General features: G+C 35.5%; 1 protein-coding gene across 1 annotated transcript in view; it reads left to right on the top strand.

Moving 5' to 3' along the window:
• Positions 1-269: 269 nt before the first annotated feature.
• The window catches only part of LOC126261121 (uncharacterized), a 42,164-nt gene continuing 24,788 nt past the window's right edge, over positions 270-17,645 (top strand). The window contains exons 1-2 of the mRNA XM_049958515.1: positions 270-278; positions 1,148-1,292. Of these exons, the coding sequence (XP_049814472.1) occupies positions 270-278; positions 1,148-1,292 (154 nt within the window). The remainder of the gene's footprint in view (positions 279-1,147; positions 1,293-17,645) is intronic.

The following is a 17,645-nucleotide window of genomic DNA, read 5'->3' as shown; positions in this document are numbered from 1 at the left end:
AGATGAGAAGACCAAGGAATGCTTTGAGTTAAATTACATCCACATCTCCCATATCAGATTCACATTCTAGTTTGAGGGCTGTGAAACATAGCATTCGTGCCAACACTGTGTCCTCAATTAATAAATTCCTGATTTCTTCAGTCCCCACATGATACTGGTGAGCTATAGCTGCATGACAAATATAGGAAGCTGCAAGCGAATATTCTGCCTCAGTGTCTTTGAAAATTAACCATACTTACCATAGTAATATTCTTTTTGCATGGCCGATCATGCCTCATGTAAGTCAGAAGAAACAGAAAGGTCCCTGTCATCACTCTCCTCTAAATTCATCCTCTAAATTTCTTGATCCATATCACTGACATCTTCATCCACTGAATAAAAATTTCATCAGACGTAGGATACATTCCTGTGCGTCGGATACATTCCTGTAAACACATTTTGCATTATACTGAAGAAAACAGGTATGTACATCATGAGGATGCATTAAAATGTTTCTACACCAACAAAACATTGTTGGGTTTGCAATTTGAAGAGAGGAAAGAGAGGATGGGAGGTATAGAAGAATTCTGCCATAATTGATCTTGGATGGCATGTTAAAAAATTCTCTGACAGTCTAAGGGCCCACACCTCATAGGTTAAGTATTAATCAGAAATGTCAACATCAGTTGCAGTCTAGTAACTGATAATGATCTCATCTACAGTAAAGTAAGGTCACTGAATGATTGTAAGGAACAGCTTATGACTGCACTGCTGTATTATGTACCATTTTGTATCTCTGCTGAAATGTGGACAAATACTTGGTGGTGTACATAAGCAGTAGAAAGAACCTGTTAGTATCAGATTATTCTTGCACACATCTGGTGCATGTTACATATTTAAGACCTGAAAAGAATAAATATGAAATGATATAAAGTGACTGCATCTTTTTTTCCAATATTTGTCTTTTGATTGTAAGTAAGACATGTTTTAAACAACTTGTATTATTGTTTACTATATCTTTTAAAGATAAGTATCAGACAAATAAATCCCTCCCTGACATTTTAACTGCTCTGTATTACTATTAATAACATTATAAGAGTATTGATAATATATATTATTTATGTTATAATATGTGTTAAGTTTATCAGATGATATTTTATTTTTTCAGAACAGTAACTCTAGTGGAAAAGGTAGTGGTGAATTTAAACCAGTTCATATCCTGTATCCACCCAGCAAGAATAATTTAATGGTGCCACATAAATCAGTTTTCTTAGAATCATACTCTCAATATCCACTCAAAAATTCAACATCAGGTAAATAACACTAGTGTCCATTTTTTGCAATTATGAAAAAAGTAATGATTATATCTGACATAATGCACATGTCATACTATTAGATAAATGTAGCATCACTGTTGTAAGAATGGTTTGTGAGTGCATCAGGTCTTTTAATAAAATTTTATCATTCTTGACTGAAACTAGTGATAAGGAGAAGATATTACTCTTTGCATTCAAGGACTAACCTTAATGAAAAAGTTATGCTCCATGTATATGCATGTCTGCTCATATAATTATTTTTGTTATATTTGAGATGGATGGGACTGCTATCATTCTACAAGTGTGATTATGAACTACTGTGATTCTCCGATACAAAGCCACAATCAGCGTTTCAGTTTCTCAATTCATAAATATTACTATGATCTATCAGAGGCTCTGTGTGATCTATCATAATTTATACAATGCTTGTTTCCACCCAAAAACCCTTTCTCTTGAATTCATATCTCTTCTCAAACCTAACAGTCCCTACTTATGTTCATTTGCGTGTTTTAGAAAAAGTCACCATTATAACAGACCTGTAGATTCTGTTGAGATTGATTACTGCGTCCATACTTGAAAGGATTTCGACTATTCTGGGATGAAAGAGCCTATGAGTAAAAGTCCACCGGCTCTCTCCTCGGTGAATATCATAATATGCCATCTTTCTGTGTAGTAAAAATCTTTACAGTCAACAGCCTTGTTTTGTAAGTGAGTACTGTTTAACACAATATCTTTTTAACTCCAGACTTACTGTTTTACTTTCATTTATTTCATGTTTTAGAATTAAATGACTTTCAGCTGTATATGAAATTTTATTTATAGCAGCACAACCATTTTCGTGATATCAAATCACATCTACAGGTTTACATCTACAAGTTAAGAAACATATCAGTTATGATATAAAAACTGTATACTCACCCTAATAATCTAAGCTCTATGACAGCCAATATGAAATACTCACACATCAGTAAAGAAAGAGGACTCAACCTTCTCAAAATAAAATACTGTTACCCACAATAAGCAGGCCATCATATACATAGATCAAACTGATCAGTTGAAAAACTCACAAGTTAAAAGTATATTAACTTAAAATGAAAAGATAAAAATAAGAAGACAAAAAGAGGTATAAAGTCCCTGGTGGTTAAGACAACTCACTTCAGATCAGAAAGCAGCAGACAACAACCCTACAAGTGCTTTGCTGTCAGCACCACACTGCTAGTCAACATGCTCATGTGTGTCATAGAGGGCACTGGCACCACCTCACACATATCAGGGAAAGTTTCAAAGTTACAAAAATTTTCTCACACAAGTAAATTTTGTGGGATGACTTAGACCGGTTACACAACAAAACCATAAAAACTGTAACATACTTCAGCATAAAAACAGACAAAATCAAATAGAGCAGACACAAGAGCATATAACAACATGCCCAGAATCAATAACCCAGCAGTTGAAAAATTATGACATTAGATAGATAGTGTCAAAGTTAGATAGTATGTTGTAATGTCTTAACTCCATCTGATTATTAAGGGTGTGCTGGCGAAACAGATTACTGATTTATCCAATATCATTTCAATATCATGATGCTTAGTGTAGCAGTTAAGCTATACACATATAGGTGATATATTGAAGATAAAAAGAAGCCATAAGAGAAATGTGTAGGTGTAGGGCTAGACCAACACATTACTGCCAATCTCTGTTAAGAAAACTCAATACTCACAATTGTAAATCTGTATATATATATGTCTCATCAATATGCACTAAAACAAATATCAAAGAACATATAACAGGAAATATACAGTACACCAGCACAATACCAGAGGAAAAATCAAAATTGATATTCCAAGATACAGACTAGTAGAAACAGCTCACTCACTCACAGTTAGCTCCCTAAAAATCCTTAACAAATTACCACCCTCAATGTGGTCCATGTCTTTTAAATTATTTCAAAGAAAATTGTACAGCTGATTGGCTGAAAATCATTTTATAATATAACAGAATTTTTTGATGAAAAAAATGTGAACATATGTTAAAATTGCTAAATTTTTATAATTGTGTAGGTAATCCAGTATAAATGCAGGTAATTGTATATATACGTAAGTATAAATATCTGTGATTGAGAGAAGACACTACTGCTCTACAATGTCTTTTTATTATATCTCGAAAATAAATTACAAATGTAAGTAGTAAGAACCAAGGAGCAATCAAAATTCCAAAGAGCAAACATAAAATAAAACATAAAATAAAAGTGGTCCATGCCCCAAAACATAGGAAAATCACTTTCCAGATCTCTTTTCTAGTGGCACTTCCCACACAGACCTCCCAAACTCTGGCAGAGCTTGCATAATGAGCAGACATTTGAAATGCATTCATCATCATGCCCTGGTATGATTTGATGGTGTCTCCAGTGTCACCTCCCCATTACTCAATGGATGGTATCTGTGAAACACTGCAAGCAGCTGCCCCCTCAATGTTGATTTTTGCTTACAATAACTATACTATGTGTTTTGTAAAGTCTGTGTGAGTAGTCAATAAGTTTAAAGATGATCTTTGATTTCCCATGCTTCCTGCACTTAGACTTTGTGGCAGTAGTTGTATGGAGGTTCTAACAGAGAAAGAATAAAGCTGAGTTGTGTAGACAGTAAGGACAATTGAAAAGTAATGGTTTTCAAAGTTGCTCTGTTGTTTGTATAGCTTCGTGCATAATTATGTGTAAAGAATAGTGATCAATAAATTTCTGAGTTCAAATTAAAAATCTGGACATGATATTTCAATATCAGGATTGAGTGTGGAGTGAATGTGTAGTAGTGAAACTATATTTGAAGGGGAGTAATGGACTGGTTGGTAGGACATGATCTGAGGCATCAAGGGATCACCAATTTAGTACTGGAGAGCAGCGTGGAGGGTAAAAATCGTAGAGGGAGACTAAGAGATGAATACACTAAGCAGATTCAGAAGGATGTAGGTTGCAGTAAGTACTGGGAGATGAAGAAGCTTGCACAGGATAGAGTAGCATGGAGAGCTGCATCAAACCAGTCTCAGGACTGAAGACAACAACAACAACAACAAGGGAGTAAGCTAACTTCAATACTAACTGGCTGGTTTACAGTAAGTTCCACAACCAGTATTAAAGAAGTTTGGTTTAATAAACTGTGGAATTTAAACATAAGAAACTCAGCCCAGATATGCAAATAGTGATGAGTGAATGATGATGCAATTGTGTAGCGTCATGAGTGTCACTGCACATGCTGACAACAATTGTGGAGTGCCTAATGCGCATTGTGACAATGTTCGCTTGTTTTATTTCTTCATTTGCTGTCCTCGGTGCCAATGTACAGGCTGAAAAAATAAGGGACAGAAGTGCAGTACAGTCTACTGTAAATGATGGAGCCAACAGGTGCACATTTACATTTCACAGCTTTTTACTTTCACTTTTCACAACCCCCTGTATACACATTTAATATGGCCAGAGCACTATTATCTTTCAATATTCCTCATAAATAGTTTTCAGTCAAACATCCACATACTGTTACAATAGTTTACTGTTGAATATCTATGAACAGTAAAAACATAACCACACAATTCACAGTTCTTTCGGAATAATCAGGTACGTATGGAACAGACACTGCCATTGTTGTAACACATGGCCTCATTGTGTTACATTTATTTCACAGTTATGTTGATGCATTATTGTTGTTCTAACCAACATAGGTTTCTCATCTGAAACTCTGTTGTGGACTGACTATCTCTTGACCAAAAATCAGGCCCTTATATATCCTCACAATAATACGTACTGAAATGACACATTGTTTGAAGTTAAATTTACAGAAATAACAATTAAAACTTAACTCATTAAATTAACTGAATACATCAAAAAAATTTGTTCCTTTTAACAGTTTCTTCTGCCACAAGGTTTAGGCCGAATTATTTGTTTAAATGATTAAATTAACATATATTGTTATGCAAACAAAACTGTTAATAACTTTGGAATTCATTGAGGCCTGGCTTTGCTAACACATTTTCGAATAGAGACAAATAAATACTTTAAGATTACTAGTAGTTGTTCCTCCAAATGTTTATTTAATTAGTAAAGAGTTTATATTTGTTTATATGTCAACAATAGAATTTAAGTAATGAAACAATTACTAATTTCACCCTATAATGAAAATATTAACTAGGAATATTCAAAATAAGTTAGAAAATCAATCAAAATTAAGCACAAAATTATATCTAGTGTTATATTCTATAAAACTGAGGGCCAACCTTTCTCTTTTATGAAAATGCAGATCATACTCATGTATGTTAATGGTAATTAGTTAAGAACAAAATTAATTTTAAGGAAGGTAGATGGCAAAATAAGTGGGGAAGTAAAAATATCCAAGCTTGCTTTGTGACAACACCCCCTCATTGGCTTGACCAGATAGATATTGCAAATAGCTAATTGGGCCATTCATAGACCTGAAAGTGACCCCAGAAATTGGGTTTAAAATCTACACACACAAAAATATTATATAAGAAATCTTATCAGAAACTACAGTACACATGTTTTTCAAATTTATACTTATATGAACTGGCCTTATGAAAATTCCCATACAGAATATTTACATATAGTGTAATGTACATTTGCACAAAATATAGACAAGTTATACTTTTAACAAAAAATTAGGCACCTTCATCATAAGTGATGTCCTTTTTTTGGTAAGCAAAGATTACATTTTGAGATACACATCACTTTCTACAAGTCCTGTCTTGCTAAACAAAATAAATTCTCATGGGTTGTAAAAAATTAAATTATAGTGTGCATTTCAGTTCACTTACAGACAGAAAATCTCACTTGCTCAATGTTTAGTATTTTTCACAAGCACTTTCCTTTTTTTCAATGGGCATCTCACCAAGTTGTCCACACCTTCAGCAGGTCCAAGTGGCAGTTAGTAAGGAAATGCATTGTTATCAGTTCCCGTGGAGGTGGTTCTCTTCCACCACAGTACATGAAAAATTAAGAAAAAACACCGTACTTTAGTGCACTTACGTTTTTACTTCTAACGTAAGTCTAAGAAAAAGTGTTTCACTTTAAAATCATTAGTCATCACTTCATAAAGAGATACATCACATAGTTCTCATAACATTACAACAATTAGCACTAGATTTGACTATAGTACGAAAGGTGTGGACTAGAAAAAAATTTAAATCAAGTGAACATTACACTACAAAACATTATTCTTAGTCATAACTACCTGAATCTCATTAAATTTTAAAGATTTGGGTTTCTTTTCCTTCTGCAAAATAGCAAAAACTGAAGATGTGCATCACTTCTAGTAAAAACTCAAGATGTGCAGTAGCATAGATTTACTAATCATTACATTATGAAAGAAGAATAGAGTCACCATTACATAATTAATTACTATTCAGATCAAAATTAAGGGGACGGAAGTTGTACCAAATTATAGCCCCACTGTTTACTCCACTCTGAGCCCTACTCTCATTCAATCACAAAATGTTACGAAATAGTTGACTTGTCAGAATATTCACATCAGTCTAACACCACAGTTATCAGTTAATCAGCAACATTACGTTTCTTCATCCCAGTATTACCACTTTAAGATCATAATTTCTCAGAACATGAATAGAAGTTTTCAAATAACCTATAGATCCAATGATGATTATATTACTTGTACCTCACTAAAATATTGCTCTTTCTGTTAAACTTTCATTCCCAGCTGCTGTGTCATGAACTGCACAATATACTCAGTACCCAATGTTACCTAGTTCACAATTATATCATCAATATAGTTACACCACATTTGTTTGTATACAGTTATCTTTTTCATTACTCAAGTCTGTCTGTCAGCTCCATTATTTTACTTACCTTTGTTACCTTGTGGAGTGCATTTTTTGAAAAATATCCCTAGTGCAGACACAGGCTCCCTAACCATTAAGACCCTAACATTATTCATTATTTTATTATTTCATTTATATTTCCTTATCTAATAAATAAACACCTGCTCTGCTTATCTAAGGCAAAATTGATTCTACAGAAACAACACTTTACAGTAACAGAGCCATATGCTGAGGCAAACTTAAATTTCACTACCAATCAGACAACATTATCACTCAGACAAACTATTATTTCACTGTATTCCATCAAATTGCTTAATATTTTAGCCTGAAGAGCAATATACGTACAAATCTTGCTTATTATTTCTGCACATTACTATAGGCAACTATGTTTAATGTTGTAATTCCTTAATTTTAGGAAAAGGATGTACCACGAGACACATCTATAGGTAGACAGTTATCTCCATATACTGATTGCACTGAACGCAAACACTTGTATTACACAACAATTAATAGAAAGACCTAATGTTCAAGAAGGTTCTTACTGCATATTGCCTCTGCTGCTGCATCAAATTCTACTAATTTCACAATGAGCTGATTACTTCAGATGTTAATTATCCTCCACATATGCTGACACCTTTCATTTTCAGTTTACCTTACCTCTTTGTCTGACAGAAATTATTTAACCATGGTACCAATTCATTTTCTTCCAGAATTAAAGTCATCTCCTCTATTTCTTTTACTTGAATTTCTCCTATCATTTCCATGTCCATTCTGGCTGTTCTCCACCCAACCATTCCTTGAATTTCTATTGTGATTAGTCCTGTTCATTCTATTTACCTGAAATTCTCTCCCTGATTGATTAATGTCATCAAAATTCCTCCTACAATCTTCCACCGAGGGCTTCACTCCCTCCACTTTATCAACATAATTCAAGAAATCACTAATATTACCCCTAGAGGCAGGTACATGCAATTCTCTAACTTTCTGGGGCAACTTAGTTTCTAAACCCCTAATTATTGATTCACTACCTTGATCTATGTCCAAATATTTCAGTTTGTTTATCTAAAGCTGACAGAAACCTTTCACAGTTCCCTTCCTAGAGTCAAATCTCTCTCCTCCCCAAAATTCACTCAAAATCCTCTGCTGCTTCTCTTTGGACCAATATTCATATAAAAATGCTTTCTCAAAGCTTTACCATGAAGTACAATTATCAGCTACCTGAGCTGCCCATCCATAAGCATTCCCTTTCTAAAAACATTTCACAAATGACATTTTCTCTTTGTCACTCCATATTTCAGGCAAATCATTAAATTCCCCCAATGAAATCCAGTGGATGCACTTCCCCATATGGTTCAAAATGATTAAATCTCTTACAACTAACAAATGTAGTAGTATCTGGGACACTACATACTCTATGCTTCTGATTTTGTGCCTCTTCCATATTTTTCTGCCTTTCAGCCAATTTGTAATCTACATTTTTATTTACTTTTACCAGTTTTTCCTCTATCATTACTGCACACTTGGTTTCTACCTCCATTTCTAATCATTTTTAATCTGATCAATTTGGTTCTCAAGTTTAACCATGTTTTCAGCACAAAATTTCCTGACAGCTTTGGCGTCATCTTTACACTGTTTTTCAGAAGCCTCCACCCTCCTACTATAGTCATCATAAAGTTTCTTTCTCTCTTCTACACATTTACTACTCATCAATGTTAATTTCTCCTTAGTGTTACGTACTACTTTCTTTATCTTTTCATCTCAATCTTTCCCTACTGCCTTAATCTTCTTATTTAATTCTGAAAGACTAGAGCTAACTACCATAATTACCTTTTTAATTTCTTTCTTCTGTTCATCTTTTAAGCTAGTCATGTCAGTTTTAATACTACTAATGTCTTCTTTCATACTAATTTCCATACTACTCAAACTACTCATAATTTGCATTAACATCACTTCCAATTTTATGTCTGCCATACACTTTTGCTCTTGCTGACTGTCACTTCTAGATTCCTCCTCCTTAACCTCAATGGCCTCATCCACTTCAGTTCTGTTTTCATCCATTTCGCTCTCCACAATAGGACTTTCATCCCCATCCTACAAAGTTACATTCATGTCTGATTTATTGCTACTACCATCCACAGAATCAGTCCTACTTATGTCCTTCTGTTCACTTAAAAACTTACCATCTACAGCTTTGTCCTCAACCACACTGTCTTGTTTGTTAAGGCCACCCGTTATGCATCACTTAATACAGGACAGTTGTTGCTATGAAATTATACTTATTCTCAATTACTCTTCTTCTGATGCTCTAGCCATTTCGACTTGTCATCCGCACAGTTGTTGCAAGTTGTACGTCTCTCGATGAGGGGTCTTGTTTATTTCTGTCACCTGTGTCCACTGCATGCTGACTGGCTGCTCCTGTACTCAGTGGATGCTTCCATAGAACCTACTCGCTGACTGGTTGCTGTTATACTGTGGCCATGAAACCCACAAGCTGATTGGCTGTTGCACCACTGCATTGTAAACCGCTGTAAAGTTCACTGTTCTAGTTTATTGCGGCTACATACAATAGTCCTCACGTTGGGGCAACACATGTGATGACTTCCCTGCTTTTATTTCATTTGTTGTCCTTGGTGTTAACGTACTGGCTGAAAAAATAAGGGACGGAAGTGCAGTACTGTCTACTGTAAATGATGTAACAAACAGGTGCACATTTGCATTTCACACCTGTTTAATTTTAATTTTCACAACCCACAAATACAAATTTAATATGGCCAGTGCACTAATGTTTAACTTTTGATAAGCCTCATAAATAGTTTTAAGGTGAACATCCACATACTGTTACAATAGTTTACTGTTGAATATCTATGAACAGTAAAAACATAACCACAGAATTCACAATTCTTTTGAAATAATCAGGTATGTATGGAACAGACACAGTCATTGTTTTAACACACAGCCTCATTGTGTTACACTTATTCCACAGTTATATTGATGCATTGTTGTTGTTCTAACCAACACAGATTTCTTGTCTCAAACTCAGTCATGGACTGATTGTCACTTGACCAAAAATCAAGCCCTTATATGTCCTCACAATAATAGGTACTGAAATGACACATTGTTTGAAGTTAAATTTACAGAAATAACAATTAAAACTTAACTCATTAAATTAACTGAATACATCAAAAAAATTTCTTCCTTTTAACAGTTTCTTCTACTACAAGGTTTAGGCCAAATTATTTGCTTAAATGGTGAAATTAACATATATTGTTATGCAAACAATACTTTCAACAAAACTGTTAATTACTTTGGAATTAATTAAGGCCTGGCTTTGCTAACACGTTTTCGAATAGAGACAAATAAATACTTCAAGATTACTCATATTTGTTGCTCCAAATGTTTATAATTAGTACAGAATTTATATTTGTTTATATGTCAACAATAAAATTTAAGTTACAAAACAATTACTGATTTCACCAAGTATTACCTAGGAATAACCAAAATAAATTAGAAAATCAATTACATACCTAAAACTAAGCACAAAATTATATCTGGTGCTATGTTCTTTAAAACTGAGGGACAACCTTTCTCTTTTATGAAAATGCAGATCATACTCATGGATGTTAATGGTAATTAGTTAAGAACAACATGAATTTTAAGGAGGCAGGTGGGAAAACAGGAGGGGACATGCAGGGTTATGTGTTGGTGGAAAGTAAACAACAGGTGAGGAACAGTGCAGTGTAGCTGTACATAGTTAGTCCTGGAATGTGAAGATTGGTCAGTTTAAATGTGAAAGACGAAAATCTTTGTTTGGATGAGACAGACAAAAGACAGAATGTTATTAAACAAGAACTGATAGTAGAGGATATTGGTAACTATGATAGTTTTGTGTATCAGGGAGATGGTACTGCCAGAGGATGTGTACAGGTATCCAATAGAGAACAACAGGATGTAATGCAGCAAGATTACATTCAAAATGCTGGGGGGATACAAATGATTCCCAGATGGGAGATGTTATCACATATGTTTGAGAATATCACGAATCAGGTAGGCTCAGTTAAAACTGATGTAAGCTCAGTTAAACATCAAATAAGCTCAGTTAAATCTGAAATGAAAACCTTTGTGTATTCAGTTAAATTCAAGGTGTCTATAAAGATGAAGTTGAATTCTCTTAGAGACAAGCTCAAGAAAGATGGAGATGAATTCTCTTAGAGACAAGCTCAAGAAAGATATTGAGGGTATCAGAACTGAATGTGACAACAGAAATAGTGATCTGGAGGCTAGAGTAACCAAGCAGATAGATGAGATGATATTGCTTATGATTGTTATAATAAGACAGAAGAGTTAGCCAAGCAAGGGAAAGGAGAAGTAATTTACACAGAACAAGTTACAATTGCACAGAATTATTGTGATGAGAACCATGAAATGGTTAAGCTAGAGATAAACAAATTGTCCCAGAGGCAGAGAATAAGTGCACAAATGTTGAAAAGTATATTAAAGATTTATGGTAATAGGGAAATTAATAGTAGTGCAAGTGTTGCATGCAGAGGGCTTGCTTGTGAAGCATGATAGTTTTGTAGATTTGTTTCTGTGAGAAATCAGAAGCCTGTAGATTTTTGGGAGATTTTGTAATGTTACCCAGGTGTTGGTCAGACAGAAAGTGTCATTTGAATGGTGAGATATGCAGATGGGTGGCAGAAATGGGTAATTTTTGTGGTTCAGTGTCAGAATTTCAGTCCAAGTTACTGTTTGAATTTTGGTTGAAAGAAAAGCAGCAATTTTTATCGAGGGATTTCTGTGGAGGGGAGATGTATAATCATCAGAGGGGTGGCTTTAAGACCTTTTGCCAACAGTGTATTAATAAAATTAAATATCTAGACAACAAACTGGAGGCTGAGATGATTATATTATGTCTTGAAAATAAATTGCCTGCCCAGGTTAGGCAAATGGTAGTTGCTGCAGCTAGGGATTATGTTGAGGAATTTCTTAATTTACTGGAAATAATTAAGAGAATTTACCCTAATAATTGGCCAAGAAAGGCTGATAGATTCAATGGACCAGGTGATGGAGGGCAATGTGGAGTAAATGAAATAGGAGTGGATTCTAGAAATGGTGGACAAAATATGTCAAAATGATGGGATAACAATCATGGTAGGGCTGGTCACCAAATAGAATGGATAGAAATGTTGAACCCCTAGATAGGAGTGAAGGGCAGCCTCACCTTGGGAAAGCAGGCCTGAGAAAGTGGGATTAGCTCCTGCCGGGGCTCAGGCAGGAGCAAGATTGGAGAAAGAACCACAAGAGAATGGAAATGGGGAGGGGGGACGGGAGGCATATGGGGGATAGGACATTGGTTGGAAGGGGGTGGAGATGAAACAGAGAATTCTTTTAGTTGCTACAGAGGAAGAGGAATCAGAGTCATCAGAGAATATGGATAATCAGGTGACTAAAGGTGTAGTTTTAGATGAAAGAAAACATTGTTCCTCTAAGGAAGGGGTCTTTGGAGATACAGGCGAATGAAATAGAACAGATGAGTGAAAGCTGTGCAGAGAGGGGGTACCATCAGGGTTTTAAAGATAGCACAAGACATGCAAGGCAACACAGGAAGTGTAAAGACACTAGTTGGTAGAAATTGTTTTCCTATGAAGATGGAGTGTAAGAATATTTGAGACAAGGTTGTGAGAAAGATCAGGAGAAGATGTAGAGTAAAGAGAAGTGAGGGTGAAGAGAAAGCTGAAAATATTAGACAGGAATTTGTTTTTGATGAGAACAGTGTGTTAATTAGTGACAGAATATGTTGATGGTGAATCATTATTAGTGACAGAACAACTAAAACAGCATTGTAATCTGACTTTGAGGGAGAATTTGGAATGTCTGCAAATGATGTCTGAAATTGAAGGCGAAGATAAGCAGGAGGACATTGACTGTGGTAGGAGGCATGAGGACAGTACCAAGTTGCTAGGTGGGTGTCAGTTCTTGATGGATGAAGTGAAAGAAGACCACCTGGTCATTCAATTTGGAATAGGAAATGAACCCCTGAAGACTTTACTAGACCCAGGGGTAGAATTAATGCAGTGCCAGACGATTATTACAATCACATTACAGAGAAAAGTGAAATTAGTATTGCTGCCACAAAAACTAAGAGTTGGTAATTCAGTGACCTCAGGGGTCCTCTGCTCTTTCATGTATATTAATCTGGCAAATACAAGGCCCCAAGCTGTTGCAATGTTATCTCCTTTTTTAGTTTTCTGCATTGCATCTACACACCTATTCTGTGCATCTTTCAATGTAATTCCTCTACTATCTGTCTATCCTGGAGTTTAAAAAAACTGGTGTATGGATGAGGTGTGTCTCAGTGCTGAAAAAGATTTATATAAGATAAAAGAAGGAAATGTTCATTGGTAAGTGACTCAGCAGAAAAAGGAAATAATATTCTGGTGAACTGTTATTCATTATGTAGGAGGAATTTTGCACAGTACAAATTTGACTGAATAGAACATGCTGCATAATGAAGGTTTATTTTGAGTGAATATTGAAAAATCCTTCTGACAATGGAATATTTTGGAAAGATTACAGAATTACAATAATAATGCCTACACACTTTATAGTAAATTATATAATAAAATGAACTAATAAGTGAAATATATGTAAGTATGTCACATGGAATATGTACTGATGTGGTAAGGCCAAAGGAGATTACATAGAATATTTCTGTTATTTAATTTGGTAACATTTATTGGAACTGTGTGATGATGTTTTATTGTCTAACAGAGTGGGTGATGATTTCAGTATATGTAGCTCAATGAGATTTAGAGTTAGGCTATGAGATTTTATCAGTTATCAAGTTAGTGGAGAACTCCATTTTCTTAAGTGTCCAAGTTGGAGAATTTTCGTGAATGTTGGTGTACCATAGCAGAACGTTTCACTTACAAAGCGATGAAACAAATATTTTTTGGTATGTGTGATAATTTTATGCATATGTATCTAAGAGGAAGCTTTGTAGTAGGATAAGTGAGAATAGCATTTGTGTAACCCACTGAATGATATTCTTTAGTAAATTGTAAGATATTTTGTTTCTCCTGTTATGAAAATCATTAGCTGTTCACATTTATTCTTGCTAAATTGGGAGGGATTAAAGTTGTACATGAATTATTTTGGGAGAGGGATTACATGGCTAGGCCTATATGTATTACACATTTGGTGAGACTTATTTACTTGTTAATTTGCAGGGCTTTACACTCTGTGTGGTTATAAAGTGTTTAGTTTATTATTATTAAGTGTTTAGTTTATTGCATAAAATGTGTACCTTGTACTAGTAATATTGTGTAAGAAATGTCTGGTTAGGGCAAGGGAGGTTTCCATTCATCTGTGTCAGTGGACTGGTATGTAGGTCAGATACTAATGACAGTGTTTGTTCTCACTGGTTGTACTTCATGTTCTTAAAATGATAGAGGGAGTATGAGGCTAGAGTTCAGTGGTGACAAAGTAAGCACCACAATACTAGTTACATGGAGGAGGCAACCAAGGACTTGTGGTGCCAGACAGACCATTTCATTGTTTTTAAGGGAGAAGAGCGCTATTATCAATGGACTTAATTTACCACTTTCAACATGTTTATTAAATGTTACATTATTATCATTTAATGACTAACTTATTTGGGTGTGAATGTGTATATTCTGCACTTATGGTATGTGCAATTATTAATTAGGTGAATCATAAGAAAGAGACTAATGTATATAGAAAATTTCAAATATTGGCGGGAAATTTTATATTATTTTATTATTTTGTTATCATTGGCAGGACAAGTGTTTGTTTTCATTAGTAAGACATGTACTCTGTGGAGACTTAGTTTCTTTCCATTGTAATTACTCTGTCCTATTTGCAATAGTCCAAAGTAAAAGTAAGTGGAAGGTAGTGAAACACTGGAAGCAGCTGCCCCCCAGTATCAGCCTCTACTTATGGTCTTTAACTTCTGACTCTTCCTGCACTTGGATGATATTTTAGTAGTGGAATGGAGGTGAGGTGTGTAGACAGCAAAAGCATATTGAAAAATAGTGTTTTTCACAGTTGCTGTAATTTTTTTGTAATTTGGTGTATCGATCTGTGTTAAAGGATAATGATAAATATCTTGTGCTTAAAAATCTGGGCTTGGTAATTCAACAGCATGATCAAGTGCACACTGAATGTGGAGCACTGAAGGGGAGTAAGCTAACTGGCTAGTTTACAATTGGTGGTACAATGATCCAAGATCTTCACAGATTATATAGCTGATAAAACAGGGCTGAGTCAAACTGCATATCTCAATCTGTGGCTATATGTGATTGGCAGCTGAATAGTGCTAGCCATGTTGATAAAAATGTCCTTTCTTACATTTCCACTGATATGTCTGTGATCAGTGCTGCTTTGGCCCATCAAGCATGCCCATCAGTGGCAGTCAGTAAGTAGGAATAGCTTTCAGAGGGGGTAGTGGCTCTGTGATATCTAAATGTATGTTTGATAATTGGTCTGTTGTCTTTAGAAACTCTCTGACCTGTTGTGGACATATCTGCTGATCCTGCATCACTGGCATGATATACACTCCCTCACCAGCCAGTGCCAATCATTCTCAATGGCAGACCATTTGAACCTATGAGTCATCAGTTTTACATTCATGTTCATTCCAGTGTGGGCCAAGCTATTCATAATATGCAACATCTTGCAAACCCCTCAGGTATGAAACATCTGGCTCTGGCTTGAGAGATATGACACCAAATCAGAACCTCTGACCTGGCTGGTCATACGTGCTTCATTTGCAGTTATGTAGAGGAGTTCTGCAAATAATCAGTAGACTGTGGTTTGTTGAGCTGCTCACAATCCAAAGTATGTGGCCTGGCACTAGTGCATGAAAAACATCGTCAGGTGCCATTGTTTATACTAAATGGAAAAGTTTTTGATTTATGATCCATATATCCAATGAACAGATTTGCTTCCACATACAATTGAAATGTTTATTGCTTCATATGGCTAGCAGCTTGCAGTTATAAGTACTCCATTTGACCTGTACTTCTGTGAGCTTGTGAGGGAAAACTTCGCAATGGCTACCACTGGTTTTGTGCCAAGTGATGGAATGCTGCTTCAATTGTCTTTTGGCTGGAGTCTACCACCATTGTTAGCGAAGACTGTTGATGTCTGTCATCCACAGCAGTTATCATTGTCCTGATGTATCTTCCAGTAAGCTGTCAGAGGTGCTTGCACCTTGATTGCTGCCTGTGTATGTTGAAGATAGAAGTTTATTACTCCTAGGATCCTTCTTAACTGCTGATAATCCATTGGGTGAGATTCATCTCCTATGGCATTGATCTTCTCTTTCATAGGATAAATGCTGGTCGCTGACACTGAGTGGTCAAGACACATTACTTGCTTCTGTTGCAGAAGCCACCATCAGATGGCTTGTGGAGTATGGATGTAAATGTAGATTACATTTTACCTTGTTGAGAATTATGCCATATCTGCTGATCCATTCAAATACCATTATGAGATGTTCCTCATGTACCAATGCATAACTAGAAAATACCAAAATATCATAGATATATGCAAAACAGCAGTCTAGCCTCCACAGTATGTCATCTATGAAATGTTGCCATCTCTGTGTGGTGTTTCTTCATCTGAACAGCTTTCATAAATATTTGAATAACCTGAATGAAGTTATTACAATGGTCTTTGGAATGTCTTCTTCTGACACCACAGGTATTTGATTATAATCGTTTTTGCACTTTATGAAGCTGAATATTGTGGCCTCCACTAGCACATTGGTGAAATATCTAATAGTCAGCACTGGATTCCAGTCCAGAAGTGTGCATAACTCTAATTTGCGGTAACCTCTACAGGGCCTCCTGGTGACATCCTTCTTCATTACACGATTCAACAGCAACTCCCATGGACACTCTGGCCTGCACGTAACCCCTGAAATCAGCATAATTTCAGATTCCATCTTTGCCATGGCAAAACAGTTTGTGTGCTAACCTTTTCAGTTGCTGCAATACTGGTTGGCCAGACACAGTATTAATATGGAGCACTATAGTATGTCTCACATTCTTTACTTGACTCTCACTCATTTGGCCTTCTTCCTGTATATCTGAATTTCAACTTGGTCCCATTGTGCTTACAGTTGTCCATCCTAATGAACCTGTCATGATCTCCTTGTCTATCTTAATTTGCACTGCACTGAGGTCTATCTTGAGCCAATGGTGACTTATTAAAACCATGCGTAATATAGAATTTGTTGTATCCATTAGCAGAAACTTCCATTGGCATTTTCTACTAAATTTGAGATCTACTTCTACTTGTTCTCTCCATAAGCCACTGCTGATGAATAGTTGGTCACCATGAGTTGGGCGAGACTGGTCATTGATTTCTTTTTATTAGTGGCTGGCAATGTGCTAATGTCTGACCCAGTGTCAAAGAGAAAGTAACAGCCTGCCCTCAGTTTCCCAAATACAGCCTACATGATTATGTTAACTACCTGGATTGGTTACC

Source organism: Schistocerca nitens, chromosome 1 (genome assembly GCF_023898315.1).
Source record: "Schistocerca nitens isolate TAMUIC-IGC-003100 chromosome 1, iqSchNite1.1, whole genome shotgun sequence".
Classification (NCBI taxonomy): domain Eukaryota; kingdom Metazoa; phylum Arthropoda; class Insecta; order Orthoptera; family Acrididae; genus Schistocerca; species Schistocerca nitens.
The sequence above is the reverse complement of the archived record's forward strand: the minus strand, read 5'-3'. Positions and strand labels throughout refer to the sequence as shown.